Here is a 15,947-nt window from a genome sequence, read left to right on the forward strand (position 1 = left end):
GACTCTACATTCTTAGTGTAGGAGGATCTTTGGGCTTGGATTCCTTCTGAAGATAAGCCAGCACCTCTTAGAAGAATTGCTAGGTGGGGTGCTGTTGTGTTAGAGGCGGGCAGTTTAGGACTATACGCTTCCTCGTATTTTTATCGTCCATTTTCCCACGTACCAATACCAGTATGTGTAATAATTACACAGAATTCAAACGTTGCAGAAGATCTATGGTGCTAGGCTAAGCCGTTTGGAATAGCTACTGCTGCAGGTCAGAATGCAGCTCAGAGTTGCAAGTGGTCCAGCCTAGTGGAAAATGAATGCCTCCCGAAATTCCCATCCCTTCATAGGTACACAGCGTCACGATTTGGTACACCCTTCTCTCGACTTTAATTTGAAACCCCTGGTCCCCAACAGGGAGCTGAATGTGGAGAGCCCCCCGACAGTCCACGCAGACACCGCAGACACAGGCATCCGGCACATAGTTCGTCGCCAACCTTTGAGAAGGAATTTGGATTTGCAACAGTCGAGCTCACTTTGTGTGATTTGCTTTGTAGAAATGCCGTGAACTCCTTCAGCGGTGGCAAACTGTTAGGGCTTTTCAAGAATACATCTGTTGTGTGAAATGAGAGACGTGCTGGTTACTAGTAACTTTTCCGACAGGAAGGCAGTGCCCGCTCTCACGCCCTGGTCATCACTTAGCACCAGACTTGGCCTCGTGCTCATCTGCCACCCTTCAAGGAACCTAAGGAGCCTGGATTCTGAGTTGTTTAATCATAGCCAGTAACCCATGCTGTGTTCTAGTCTGAGAAAAAAAAAAAAAAAGCCATGTTAAGACTTCAGTATTTAAAGTCCCTTTAGTTTGCAACACTGTGTCATCGTTTCCAGTTGTTTCCTCTTTACAGGCTTTCTGTGCCATTTTAAGAAGTCGAGATCTTTTTTCGCACTAGCTAGCCCTAACCCAGCCTCTTAGGGGGCTGCAGAGGATTCTCTAGAAATCGGGGTGAGCAGTTGGAGCTGAGACTGCGGTCGGGGAGCAAGTGTGTGCCGGGGGCCCGAGGGAAGCACAATGTCTCCTTCCTGGGGCAAAGGAAAGAGGACCAAGGTGAAGGGTGTGCTGTGAGGTGCTGGGATGGGTGGCAGCTTTCAAAAAGGAGTCCTCATTTCATCTTCAGTGTCGCCCAGGGATGCAGAGGTCCTGTCATCACCATATTACACATGAGGAACCCGAGACTCAGAGAGGCAGTGTAATCTGCCCAGAGTCACACAGCAAACGTGGATAAGGCCATGATTTGATCCAAGCTCTTTAGGCTCCAAGTCCAGGGCTCTTACCAGAGTTGCCATCGGTTTATACGATCACTGAAAGTTGCTGAAGGTGGAAACAGTCTTGGGACCATTGAATCTAAGGGAGAAGCAGTCTTAATTGTCTCAGACTAGCACGTTTCAAACTTTAAGCGTGTGCGGGAATCACTTGACGGTCTTGTTAAAAAAGCATGTTCTGATTTGGTAGATCTGGAATGGGGGCTGAGTCTGCCTTTCTGACAAGCCACCGGGTGATGCTGATACAGCTGGTCCATGGACCACACTTTGAGTAGCAGGGATGTAGATCGAGGTACCTTTGCACTGCAGGTTCTTCGGAGGAGAGGCTATTTATTGACCTGGCTTCCCCAGGAGCTGGCCCCATGTCTGGGGTGTGATGGACGCACAGATATTTGTATAATAAACGATACCATATTCTAAATTCCCACATGAGGACCCGTGAGTCCAGGCATAGTTGTGGGCTGAGCAAAGACTCTGTGCCAGGGCTGCCTCCACTAGGCCCTCCTGAGAAAGTGGGGGTGAATAGGAAGAAAAATGAGGTGCCAGGCACTGAGCCCTTGCTGGGTACCAGTTACTGTGCCAGACATTCTCGCATCTGCTCCTCCCGAGAGCCTGGTGGAGAGGCCGGCAGAATCATCTCATCTTGCAGATTGTGGACCAGAGGCTTGGCGTGGTTAAGGGGCTTGTCCACGGCCACACACACAGGGTGATGAGGTTGGGATTCAAGCCTCGAGCTCTGGGCCGCCGCTCTCTAAAGAAGAAAACAAACGTCATCAAGGCTGAGAGGGCATCCCACCTGTGGCGGGTGCAGGGGGGCTTCTCGGGAGGGTGGCATCTCTGCAGTCCTCGCATCTCTGTCCCATCAGCTGCTGCTCAGAGCTTACCCTTCATCAGCTTTATTTATGTGGCTGTTCGAGACGAGAGAGATCGAACTCAAGATTTGAGCTTCATCGTTATCAGCAAGGATTACCAGAGGGCTGATGCCCTCACATCTGCAGCCCCACATGATGTCCTCGCTCCCCTGAATCTCAAGCTTCAGGAGACATCCAGCTTTTCAGTCTCTGTGGTTGGGATTCCCGTTTGCTCCCTGCCCCTGGCAGGGCATCTGGCTGGGCCAGGTTGTGTGTGCGTTGCTGTAAGTGAAGGATGTCAGCGCACTCATTCTGATGCCTCCATGGGTTTGCTGAAAGCTCTGCCCTCAGGCTCTCAGCCTCAGCTTTATCCCTGGACGTACATCGATTATTGTTTGCACTCCTGATGAAGTCTGAATTACATTCATGACGACCGGAGTTCTGTCAACGGCATGCGAGCCGGGAAGGGCAGGTCTGTTTGTCCTGCTGGGAGGCCAGTTGCTAAACAGTCCATCAAAAAGCTCAGAGGAAGAAATGGTCAGTGTAGAGGGTCAGTGCTGCTCTGAAGTCAGAGATCCCAGCCGGGTCTGGGGCCGGCAGGTCCTCACATCAGAGGAGTGTCCCTGCAGAGAAGCTCTTCCCAGGGCCTGGTTTCGGCTTGCCGGCTGGACTAGCCAGGCGGGCGTGGCCTCTGGGGAGGGTCACTGTGTGGCCGACCTACCTCTCTGCGCTTCCCTGTGGCTGCCCCAGCCTGACCAGTGACGGCTTGAGAGAAGGAGTACTGATTACATGAGAATGTCCAAACGTCCAGGTTCCTTCCCACACTGTGGATTTGAAGTGTCAGAGGAGGAAGGCACAGGGACAGCTTGGCAATGCCACATGAGCAGGACCACGGCACCATGGAGGGAAGCCAGTGTATGGTGGCGGCCCAAATTGCAGCTTCACGCGGGTGGAAATGCTCCTCAGCTGTTTCCAGCACCTCCAAGCAACGGGTCCATTACATCTGAGTCTTTTTCAGACATTGTTATGAAGGTCCTGATCAAATAAAGTTAATTAATCTCTTTGTGCCTTTTTTTTTTTTTAGTTAAAGTACAGTGAGTTACAATGTGTCCATTTCTGGTGTACAGCACAATGTCCCAGTCATGCATATACAATCATGTATTCATTTTCATATTCTGTCATGAGTTCAACTCTTGACAAAAAAAAAAAAAGTCTGTTTTTCTTACTGTGCCTCTTAAAGTAGCAATACATTCTTCCCACAGCCTGTCTCTCTGGGCGACACTTAAGCGGTGCCTCTCCAGAGGACACTCCTCTCCCTGTTTGCATGGGTACAAGTGTCCTTTATGTGAATTAATCTTCAATTGGAAAATCTACAAGCAAGAAGAGCATCAGTACACGGTTTATTTCTTGTATCACGTTAACTGTTGCAAAGCCCCATTTCCCCCAAGAAGTTAACTTTTACATCCCAGGATGAGAGTCAGCCTGCCCTTGGCAGAGTCCCATGACTTGATTCTTGGTCACATTATAAAAAGAGGGGTCTGGTGAGAGGTAAGGGCAATTTTTTGCAACTTTGCAAATGTTGCCCTTAGGGTGAGTGTGAATAGAGATTTCATCACCCTCAGATTCCTTTTCTCACCGCATTCCACCTCGCGCCTTCCAGGCGGCATCGAGCTTAGTCACGAAGTTTTCTGTCACTTTTTACCTGGGGAGAAATGGCTGATTGTTTTCACTTGTATGCTTTTTGTTTAGAAAGCCAAGCTTGGCCCTGCTGGTAACAAAGTCATCAGTCCTTCTGAAGACAGGCGACCGCCTTCCAACAACCTTGACAGAGTGAAACTCACAGACTTCAATTTCCTCATGGTGCTGGGGAAGGGCAGTTTTGGGAAGGTAAGTGGCCTGGCTTTTGCAGACAATGTTGGGATCATTCCTGCTCTTCCTGAGGGTTCCAGAGCAGCCCTTTGGGTGTTCCTGCACCCTGTACAAATATCTCAGTTGTTTCCTACCTCCTGTCATTAAAAACAACTGTATCCAAAAAAGTTACAGAAGGCTCACTGTGTGTCCCCATTTCAGGGTTCAGAACATTGTGGGTGCTCCAGAATGTTAGTTCAATGAATAATTTTCGCAACTAAAACTTATATATTCACTCGTAGTAAGTGATTGCAGTAATTAAGAGATACTGATGGGGGAGGGTATAGCTCAGTGGTAGAGTGTGTGCTTAGCATGCACAAGGTCCTGGGTTCAATCCCCAGTACCTCCATTAAAATAAATAAATAAAAACCTAAGCCCCCCTCCCCTCCAAAAAAAATTAATAAAATAGAGACCAAAGTGGGTTTCTACAGCGATCAGCCTGTATGTCGACGTTGGCTTCTCTGGTCCCACATCTCATGATAGATCCAGGAACTGATTCTGATCCTGCCTTTTTTTTTTTTTTTTGATTTGGTTCCTAACTTGTGAACCAGCTTATATAGGTCAGTCACGTTTTTGCTCAGAGGATGCTCCTGAAGTATGTGCATAATTCAAGACTAATCCAGATAACGTTGCGTATTCCTTTCAGCAGCCACAATAGCGCCATCGTGTGGCAACAGCCTACAGTGTCCACATCTTGAGAGCGTAGAAATTACACAGCGAGGCGGGTGGGATTTTGTTGGCAGTGATGTGCAATATTTCAAGATCGGCACGTGAAGCGGAACTTTATTGATATTCTCACATCACACATTTACAAATCTGAACTGTCATGTGACCTGGTTCTCCTTCCCATCCCCAGTCCCAGATGACTGTGCTGAGTTTTCAGGTTGCCCTTCATGTGTTCTCAGGTGATGCTGGCGGACAGGAAGGGGACAGAAGAACTGTACGCCATCAAAATCCTGAAGAAGGACGTGGTGATTCAGGATGACGACGTGGAGTGCACCATGGTGGAGAAGCGAGTTCTGGCCCTGCTCGACAAGCCCCCATTCCTGACGCAGTTACACTCCTGCTTCCAGACAGTGGTGAGGAACCTGGGGGTGCATATCTGTGCCCCAGCACTCAGCGTGCCCTCGAAGCTGCCCCTAACCAAAGCGTCCTCAGGGTCTGAGTCCACCTTCCTCCCGTGAGGAAGGTTGAAAAGACATAACCCGTTTTTAAGACTTAGAGATACTAAACCATAACTCACGGTCCTGGCTTTTTAAGATCGTTGGTCCACTGCATTGGGTGGTTTGGGGACTCTATGTCATTAAAGAGTATGTTCTTGTTCATTGCACACAGCAAGGGTTGGCAGTCTTCCCTGTTTTATATGGTCTATGAGCTCCAAGAAAGGTTAAAAAAAAAAAGAATGCTATTTGTGACGTGAAAATTAGATGAAATTCTGATTTCAGGGTCCATCAGTAGTTTTCCTGGGGCACAGCCCTGCTCCTTCACTGACCTGGCATCCGCTGTTTTCAGGCTGCAAAGGCAGACTTGAGTGGTTGCAAGATACACACATGAAGCCCTCAAATATTTACTGTCTGGCCCTTTGCAGAAAAAGTTTACTGAGCCTTGTCATCTAGTTCAGCTAAATAGGGGAGAAAAAAATGTGCAAAGCGTTAATCAGCCGATTATGGGACCAAGGCCAGGGCCAGGGTCCTGGCGTGGTGCGTGCAGGTAACCTACAAGAAATATAAACACTTAGACCAGAGGGAGACGTTCCCAGAGACAGGCGTTCCCCTCCTCAGCGGGCTGCCCTTTTTAAGGACTCAGTCATCAGTAGCTGTCATTGTTACGATCATCATTGCTTTCAACTTTCGTTGGCCAGAGATTGACTTTCTATTTTTACGTCTCCCTTTAAAATCTCTCCAGAGGCGCCCCTCAATGCTTTGGAACTTTAGAATCTCCAAATGGCAGGGCAGCAATGTGGAGTCTCAGGGTGGGCGGCGGGGCTGCAGAGCCAGGCGCCGCCACTGCGTGTCAGCCTGGCGCTGGCGGCCCGTCAGCTCGCAGCTCCCAGCAGCTCCCAAGTAGCATCTCGGAGAGGAGAGCAATATGCAAAGAAGAGGGGAAAAAAATCCCAGCCCAGATCCGGTAACCCTGGTTACCCTGATTAAGCTCTGGAAAGCTACAAAGCAGAGAATAAAATTAAAATTGAAGTTCCTAACAGGAAAGTGAGAGACTGAAGCTTCCAGAGCTGTTTCCTGGCTGTTAGCTCCAGCTCCATCATTTTTTTTTTCTCTCCCTGTGCACTACTTTAATGTTTAATAACCTCTGTGAAATGGTGATGTTTTCTGGAAGAGAGCAGAGGTCAGCTTTTACCTTTTGCTGTGCTGTTAGTCATTTCCCTGTTAAACCCCCTCAGTCTCCCCATCTGTCCCAGCATAGTGTCCTCATGAATGTGCAGATTTTTCTCATTCTGTGATGTTGGCTCTTCATGGGGCCAACATTTAGCGTATCAGCAACAGAGAGAATCAGAAGCAATATTTGGGCATAATATGGATGCAGAAGAACATTGGATCAACCTCTCCAGGTATAGTCCCATCCCCCTCGGTAAATACTGAGCATCAGTCGTTTATAAGCCCAAGCTAACTCATGAGATTTGTTCTCAGAAGCATCCAGGCAAACCTATTACTATACATTACTACTACATTGCTCTGAGACACTGCGGATCAGACACGCTAGTTAATATGAAATAATTGGCCCTTGTGGATTCTTCACTCCGTCCCTGACCTAGAAATGTGTCCTGTGAATAGGAGAAAAGGGAAGAACGCTGGAGGCCGTTCCTGTAATAGGCAGCATACATAACCAGAGGGGCAGACACGTTGGCAGAGAGCTGTAATCTCAGGCTTCCCAAGGCCCTCGTGCAATAGGGCTTACTGCTTGTTCTTTATTGGGGTGGGGGGTTGTGGAGGGCCCCACCGAGCAGACCTGCCGGAGCGGCCGGCGCCTTACTAACAAGAAGGCAAAGCCCAGCCCTGCGGCTGGAGGAGCCTGACTCACGTGTCTCCCCTTGGCCTTCAGGACCGGCTGTACTTCGTCATGGAGTATGTCAACGGCGGGGACCTCATGTACCACATCCAGCAAGTGGGAAAGTTTAAGGAACCACAAGCAGTGTGAGTAATTTTTTAAGTCGCTTAGTTTAGACAACGCAGGACTCCCAACCTGATACTTCTGCTGGGGGAAGCCTGGAAGAGGGGGTTCTGTCCAGTTTGGGATGAAGCACTGTCACCTCCTGGTGGCAGGGGTGGGGGCAGGTTGATTGACAGGGTCCACCTCAGCGTTTCCTGAGAAGAGGTTTATTCTGCTTCCAGTAAATTGGAGATGCAGGTGTCTATATCCCCTTGCTGCCCGATTCCATCCCCATTGAGTCATTCACTCACTGAACAACTAAAGGGGCTCTGGGTGACGAGCCTTGTGGAGGGCCTGGATGCGGAACCGGAGAGGCTGGAAGGGGCTTCAGTGGAGCTGGCAGCGTCAGGTTAAGTTTTCACAGAGCCCTCTGGCCAAGAGGAGACAGAGGGTGGGAGGGAGGATGGGGGCTGGTGCAAGGGGGTTATTGAAAGTCTGTGTAGAGGAGAAAGAATGGAGCTGTGATCAAGGCTTGATCTTGGAGCCAAAGAGTAGCAAGTGTCTTGGAGAAACATTCTTGAGGAAGAAAACCAGAAGTTGGTAACTGGAGGTAAGGAGAAAGGAACCTCTTTAGGTGATGCCCATTTTCAGGTTTGGGAGGGGGCAGCCATCAAGGTGGAGGTGGTTTGGAGGCAAAATCACAAGCTCAGTTGGGAAGGTCTCAGTGAGACACATCTTGGATGCTGGGATGCAGGAGTCAGCAGCACAGGAGAGAGACGGAGAGTCATCTGTCCAGAGGAGGGACTTCGATACCTGAAAAATCATCCCATTTTTCAGGGGCCAGGAAGTCACGGGAAACTCAACAGAAGTAAATCTAAACAAACAGCTGTTTTATTCCTTTTATTCCCCTCAATGAGGATGCATAGTGGGCGTGTACCCTGATTAATCAAGTTAGCAAATGTTAATCGGATTCTGGCCCATGTCCAGTCTAAAAGATAAATCTGAAGCACTTTTGGCGTGTGTGGGATCATCTGCCCCGGGAAGACTCACTGAAGCAGAATAGGGAATTCTTGCCGGGCAAGTTTAAAGCACGTGAAGGAGGGGAGGGGAATTCCGTTTTTATTTTTATTCCTCAATTTTCCGAAATGCCTGCCCTTTTCCCCTCTCTCATGTTGTTAGTTACAAAGCATGAAAAGGCTCGGATTGTAAAAGAAACTTGACAACACAGAGCTGTCAAGAGCAAATAGCAGAACAGCCACCTTCCATTGCGACATAGCAGACAGGTGTCTCGTTTAGAACTATTTCATCGTATTTGTGTTGCCAGAAAGCTTTTTATTTTAAAAATATAGAAAAGCATGAAAAATCATGCGACAGTCACCTCTTTTCTCCCCCCTCCACCCCCTCCCTCTCCTGTCAGTCCTCAGAGCCCCCGCCCCCACCCCATTAAGAGTTCAGTCCTTAGCATTATGGGTTCTTTCTCTGCTGCTGTAAACACACGTGTTTAAGGCTCCTGGGTGTGATGTTTGCACAGGTACCTTCTGTGGCTTCTCAACTTCAAAGGCTCCTAAACACTATGCACATTTTAAAACATCCTTCAACATTTGTTTAGAACTTCAGATATTAACCTATTAGCAATTTGGAAGTGACGGCAGTAAGTAACTGCTTTTTTATTATGAATTATTTCAAAGGGTGCACTCAGGTAGGAATCACGGTGTGTGTCCTGCTTCTCCCAGCACTAGCTGGATGAATAAACTAGCTGCAGAGTTCATCACACCCCATCCTTTGTCTGCCAGGGCATAACTGTATTCTCAAACACTAATGTGTTCTGTCCATGAATAGGAAAGTGGAAATCTGCTCCAATCTACCGTAGTCCTGACAGAATCTCCTAGCAGACAGCCACCCTTTAAAAGATCGTATTCAAAATTTCTTTAGGCAGTGAATTACCTGCCCACCCACCCCCAGACAAGAAGCACTTGTTTGCGGACAGGTAGTAATGCTGCTTCATTGGTTTGATTAGCTGTATCATTCCTTGGGGAAGTTGGAGTCACAAAATGGCAGAGTTGGAAGACGTGTGTAGGGCGGTGCGTTCTCTGACAGTCCTGGCTCTTCCATTCCTGTACATTTTCAGCGCCTGATCTTGAGGGTAAAAAGTGTCCCGGAGTCCGGAGGAAGCAAGCCAGAGACCTGACAAGCATTTTCTCTTGCAGATTCTACGCAGCAGAGATTTCCATCGGGCTGTTCTTTCTTCACAAGAGAGGAATCATTTACAGGTGCGTATCAAAGCTCGGCTGCCCGCAGCACGGTTGAGAGTTGTGCTGGACCTCTGGACCTCTGTGGGCTTGTGGTTCTGTGATGAGGACTTAAAACACGGAATTGATAACCCCTGAAGCCACAGAGACCTGCTGGGACCCACCATTCTCTGCAGCCTCCAGGCAAATCCGAACCACCTTGTGATTTCTGGACCTCAAAAGATTTTATATCTTGTTTCTGCTTTCCCCAAGAAAACATGCTTCTCTCTCCCCCGCCAGCGTGTTCCTCTGCCTTTTATTTGGCACGGAGGTCAGGGACCAATGGAAAACTGAATTTCTGTTGTAGATGCTCAGCAGAAGAACACGGGGAGCAGGGGAGAGGCAAGAGGAAATGACTGAATTAAATTCCTCCAGTCGTGAGTTACAGTGAAAGTCTGGCACCAGTGAAGGGAGAATGTCTTCAGTGGTAACTGAGAAGTAATTAAAAGGCCATACAGCACCGGGCAGGATGGAAAGAACACATATGACCCAATAAGGATGTTCTAAGCCCGGGATTTTGCAAACCTGGTTGTGTGTCTGAGCCTCTCTGTGTCTGGGATCCTGATAAACTGAACGACTGGGATCTCCTCAGACCCTCTAAATTGGAATCTCTAGTGATTCACCTGCCCAGCCCAGGCTGGGAATCACCAGTTCGGTCATTTAGTCATTCATTCAGTCTGCATTTTTTAAGTACCTACTGTATGCTAAGCACAAGTTAGGCTCTAGAGATTGAAAAAGAAGTAAATACTAATTCCCAGTCCCCACGCTCCTGGGACCTGTAGCTAATGTGCCACTGAGACGGCAGCCGCTCAGATGCGCCTCCACCTCGCCGGCTGCAGAGCAAACCATGTCCTGTTGTGGGAAGGACACTGACGCGCTCCCGCTCTCGTGCAGGGACCTGAAGTTAGATAACGTCATGCTGGACTCGGAAGGACACATCAAGATTGCTGATTTTGGGATGTGCAAGGAACACATGATGGATGGGGTCACGACCAGGACCTTCTGTGGGACTCCAGATTATATCGCCCCAGAGGTAGGACCCCGATTCTCCTTTGTTTCAGTGCTTTCAAACTACAGACACGACTCTCTTGTGGGATATAGGGTCATCCGTGAGTCACTCCGTTGATGTGTGTGGAGCAGATATAGGAAAAGAAAGCATGAGAGCTCCTTGCGTGTAGTAAGGATGTGTCTTATTCCATGCAACTTTCATTTTTGTTACGTGTGTGCAAGGTTGTTGCTAGAGCAACTGTATGTCTTACATGGGCAAACCAATTTCAGGACCACTGTGGGGCGGGGAAGCAGGGGTCTTGCTTGTGAGGGTACTCTGCGTGGAAACAGTGGGTCAGAAGGTGGTTCCAATGATGGCTTTTTAGCAAAATCAAAGTGATTTTGTTTGTTCTGTTATTGTTTATTTTTATTGGTGTTTAGCTGCTTTGCAATGTTGTATAAGTTTCAGGTGTACAGCAAAGTGATTCAGACATACATACATGCATCTATGTAGATTCTTTCACAGATTCTTTTCCATTTCAGGTTATTGCGAGATACTGAATAGAGTTCCCTGTGCTATTCTTTGGTTTATCTGTTTTATATATAGTAGTACGTATCTGCTCATCCCAAACTCCTAATTTATCCCCCCATTTCCCCCTTGGTCACCTAAGTTTGTTTTCTCTGCAATCAGAGTGGTCAGTGATCTAAGCAGCACACAGGAGTTGATCGTGGTGTCTAAGCTAGGAAGAGCATGTCCGTGTGGCTCTAAGCAGAGTGGCTCCAGGATTTGTGAGTTTACAGGAGCAACCATGCTGCTTCGTCTTTCTTATAACACGTATTGAGCAATTTTCTGCCTATTTCACGGAGCTCCCTGCATGCCAGTGATTGGGTGGGTTATAACCCTGGGTCACCGTGTAGCCAACTTTCTGTCCGCACACAGCCCTGCGGATGATAGCGTCTCTTCCCCACTGAGGTCCATCGTGGCGGAGGGTGATGGACTCCAAGTTAGACCAACCTTGAGCTATTTGCAGAGCTCTCCTCTTGGCTGTGGGTGGCTTTACATGATTTATTCAACCTACTGCCTCATGCATTTATCTCTGAGGCAGTAGCAATAGTCCAAAAGACATGAGCTTGGAAATCAGACAAAGGTCGGCTTCAATCCTGACTGTATTATTTACAGGCTGTGGGAACTCAGGCAAGTTACTTAACCTCTCTGAACTTCCGTTTCTACAGTGGCAAGTCAGGGACAATACTCTCCTCCTTGTAGAGTTGCTGTGAGGACTCACGTGCCTAATACAGTGTTTTGTACCTGCTAAACCCTCAGTCATAAGCAGTATTCCAAAAGCGAAGCTAATTTTCATTCCTTTGTTAAGGGCTTTTTTTGGCTTATTATATTCTTAGAAAGTGTGGAAACAGAGGCTTAGAACGCTTACTTAGAAACTTTAATTCTGAATTACACGGTCAAAGATGACATGTTATCTTGGATACATAATCTATTGGGGGTTTTGCCCCCTGAGAACTCACACATTAGTATCTCCTGGCATAACATGAGATTAAATAGTCATATTTTTCAAACATGAAGGCTAGAGAGATGCTACAGTACAAAATACAATCTCCGGGTGCAGTATGTATTGTGAAGCCTTCTACGGGCTGACAGGTATTAAACAGGCTGTGATTATGAGCTGTACCAGCTTTGTTGAACACCCACCAGATGCTGTAGAAGCTCGCTGGCAGGGAATGGCAGCAGTTTTAGGAACAAAGTGGCTTTGAACTTCATCTCCATTAAGACCAGGTCTCTGCTGATCAAACACATAGTGTCCCATGTTCAGTAACACCGCAGCCATCTGATATCCCCAGAGATGACAGCATTTCACGTAAGTGAAATTTTACAAATAACTGAAGTTTGCTGCCGTTTCTTTTTTTCAAGGCTCCTCACTGTATTAATTTCGTATTGCTGCCCTAACAACCGTAAACCTAGTGGCTTAAAACAATACAAATTTATTATCTTATGGTTCTGAAGTCAGAAATCCAAAATCAGTCTCCTAGGGTTAATGTCAATGTTGGCAGAGGGCTGCACTCCCTTCAGCAGCTCTGGGGAGAATCTCTGCCTTTTCCAGCCTCTGGGGATTGTCTACAGACCCTGACTCATGGTGCCGTCTTCTGTCTTCTGTGCCAGAAGCATAGCATGTTATAATCTCTCTCCCTGCCTTTTCTAACCCTTACCCTCCAGCCTCCTGCTCATAAGGAGGGTTGTGACTACATGGGATTCACCCAGATAATCGAGACCTATCTCCCCATCTCAAGGTCTTTAACTGAACCACGTCTGAAGAGTTCCTTTTACAGATTCTGCGGGTTCGGATGTGCCTGTCTTTGGCGGAGGGGGCATTATTCAGCCTGCCACACTCACGGCGGCCTTCTCTCTAACTACAGTACGTGATAATCTCCCCCCTTTCCTCCACCGAGTACACCTGAACATGCTTCTAACACGTCTTGGTAACTCTGGGCCTTTTTTCTTCTTAACTTAAACTCATTTGTGTGTATGTTTCTTTCGTTCTGTGCAACTTGACCACACGTGTAGGTTCACATCTCCCCCGCCAAGTCGAGAGGCAGTACGGCTCCATCCCTACAGCAACCCCTCCTGCTGCACTTTTACAGCCACCCCCGCCTCCCTCCTGCCCCCCATCCCTGACCCCCGGCAGCCACTGGTCTGTTTTCCATTCTAAAATGCTGTCATTTCAAGAGTGATCTATGACTGAGTCATACGGTATGTAATCTTTTGAGATTGTTCTTCCCCCCCCCCCCCCCCCACCGCTGGGCACTTTCCAGAACTGCAGTCATGATTGTTGAGCACCGCTCCTACCACTTGGTCACGCTGCTTAAATCCTGTGCCTTCGCTTCCTCCGCCTGTAAAACGGCCATAATAGTGTCTGCCTCATATGGCGTTTGGCTGTAACTTGGAGTATTGTCTGTCGAAAGGCAGGTTGGTCCTGCCGCTGTTACAGTTCACGTGCCACATTGGATTGGGAACCTCTTGCAGCCTTCTAGAAGCCTCTCCTAGAAGATTCTGGCCATTGCTCTCTTCCTGGTCATTTTGTTTGGGGACAGCAGAGGCTAGGTTGGCCTGCAAAAGACGCTTGGAACTGAGAAGTTGATTGTTATTTAGAAGATTGCACCTGTATGGGGCTGGCCATGTCACATCAGGAGTCTGAGGACCTGCTGTCAGAGGGAGGGAGGCTGGGAACACTTGTCAGAGAGGAGGATACTGGGAACACATAGTCAGAGAGAGGGATGCTGGGAACACCTGTCAGAGAGAGGGATGCTGGGAACACCTGTCAGAGAGAGGGATGCTGGGAACACTTTCAGTGGAAGGGATGCTGGGAACACAGTCAGTGGAATTCTGGGAACATCCTTCAGAAAGAGGGATGTTAGGAAGACCATCAGAGAGAAGGATCCTGCGAATGTCTGTCAAAGGGAGGGATGCTGGAAACACGCAATCAGAAAAGGGGATTCAGGGAACAGGCCGTCAGAGAGGGATTTGTGGAAAATCAACTCTGGGCCTCTTAATACACACGGGATAACATGTTTTGGTTCTGACTCCCCTCAGTTTCTGCAAGCCTTCATCCCTCTCCTTATATCCTCTGTGCAAGCAGTAATACAGGGCATGCCCTCCATGTATCGGGTATCCGCTACGTGCCAGGCACCTGTGGACTTTCTTCTGTTAATCCTTGTAACAAACCCCGTAGAGGAACGTGACATCGGGCTCGCGTTTCAGATGACGTGCCTGAGGCAGTGAGTAATGGTCTAAGGCCACGTAACTGAAAAATGCCAGAACTGGGCTTCAACCCCAGGCTCAGGCTGTCTCCAGACCTTTGCACTGCCCGCTACACTAAACTGCGCAAGCTCTTAGCAACTCACGCATTCAGAGAGCATTCTGCACACTTGCTGTGCCAAGCGTGGCTCTACGTGGGGTACGGAAACAGATCACACCGGGGCCTTGCCCTGGAAGTGCTTGCAGTTTAGAAGAGGCGACACAAACAGGAACCAAAACCAAAATCTATATTTAGATCCCAGTTGACTTTCGTTGAAAAATCGGCTACACTCCTTTGGGAACTCAATCGATAATAACTTCGATAATAACTTAGATTGTCTCGCGTTTTGCAAGCATTTTCTTCATAAGGTCCAGGAATGTGGCAGATTTCACCAGAGGAATAATTGCGATGCAGAGAAAGACCACCCAGGTTCAGAGTTTCTGAATTTGCTCAGAGGTTGAAATAATCCTATCGTCTGTGTAAATCTTCCTGTCAGGCCAAGGCAAAATAATTATCTCAGATGGCATTTTCCTTAATAGGCAGAGTGGAAGCTTGAATCTTTATGGCTGTTTGTTCAAAAACCTTGAAATGGATTAATGCTGCAGCCTCTCCTTAACCAGTGAAGATGAGCCAAGGCGGAACTTGTCACTAACACGCGAGTTTGGAGTTGAGGTGGACGCCCACGAAAGGAGCTCTAATCAGAAACTAATTCCTGAAGCTGACATGAAGGGGACTTTTTGCTTTGACATAGAAAGAATCGTTCGAGGTCAGTGAGAGTCCTTGAGAAAGCCGAACAAAAGCTTCATCTGGATTTAATCCCCCACCTGAAAGTCAGTTATTTTGGGCGGGCGAGATCCAATCACCAGTCAAGTATCTCCCGGCAGCCAAGAAGCAGACTCTGAATATAAGCGTTGCCCACTGTTGCCTGGGAGAGGGGGGGAGCAGCAGCGAAAGTGTTTGCCCTCTGCCAGCCCTCCTGCCGCAGCGGGAGTGATGCTCTTTGAAAGTGGACGGTGTAGAATCCTCGCTGGCAGCCTGATTCCGGCAGGGGTCACATTAGACCACAGGTGGAGGGTGTCACCCATCACGTAGGGACTGTCTACTCTGTACCAAGCCCTCTGAACTTGTCTTCTGTCACACTCTATACACGAGCAGAGGTTACAAGATTTGCTCTACACCCCGCAGCTGGTAAGAGGCAGAGGTGGAATTTGGACCCGAGACATCCTGACCACAGACTTTATGTATTCTTTCCACATATTGCATCAGCTCCAGAGATATGAGAAAACTCCTTGAGTGAAGGAGCAGTTAAAAATGAGCACTGAGATGTTATAGACCATTTTTTCTTTAACGTCTTCTAGGAGAAAATGGACATGCATGCATCTGAACTGGAATCAGGGGTCTGAGTCACGATCAGATCCTTTCATCTCTGATGCAGTGAGTGAGGATTGTATTTTTAGCTGCTAATACTGGCCAGATCACTCAGAAGCCAGGGCGAGCCAGCAACTCTTAAGCCCCTCTCCCTCAGGTGACATCAGTCAGTCAGGCGTCCACCAAGTGCCTACCAAGTGTCCAGGCATGCTCGGCAGGAAAGGGGGGCCTAAGGGGAGGGGCTGGGGCTGGAGGCAGTTAGAAGTGGGCCATGGCGGCCCAGGAGAGACATGAGTTTAGAGAGGGGGATGAGACAGTATTCCCCT

General features: G+C 48.3%; 1 protein-coding gene and 1 non-coding gene across 4 annotated transcripts in view; both read left to right on the forward strand.

Moving 5' to 3' along the window:
- The window catches only part of PRKCA (protein kinase C alpha), a 360,615-nt gene that overhangs the window by 307,136 nt on the left and 37,532 nt on the right, over positions 1 to 15,947 (forward strand). For all 3 annotated transcript variants that reach the window (XM_031468919.2, XM_064495637.1, XM_064495636.1), the window contains 5 exons: positions 3,906 to 4,043; positions 4,970 to 5,143; positions 7,122 to 7,213; positions 9,377 to 9,439; positions 10,352 to 10,490. In XM_031468919.2, the coding sequence (XP_031324779.1) occupies positions 3,906 to 4,043; positions 4,970 to 5,143; positions 7,122 to 7,213; positions 9,377 to 9,439; positions 10,352 to 10,490 (606 nt within the window). The remainder of the gene's footprint in view (positions 1 to 3,905; positions 4,044 to 4,969; positions 5,144 to 7,121; positions 7,214 to 9,376; positions 9,440 to 10,351; positions 10,491 to 15,947) is intronic.
- TRNAA-AGC (transfer RNA alanine (anticodon AGC)) lies at positions 4,341 to 4,413 on the forward strand. The gene has a single exon. It is a non-coding gene; the product is annotated as a tRNA-Ala (tRNA).

This window comes from Camelus dromedarius, chromosome 16 (assembly GCF_036321535.1).
Source record: "Camelus dromedarius isolate mCamDro1 chromosome 16, mCamDro1.pat, whole genome shotgun sequence".
Lineage (NCBI taxonomy): Eukaryota > Metazoa > Chordata > Mammalia > Artiodactyla > Camelidae > Camelus > Camelus dromedarius.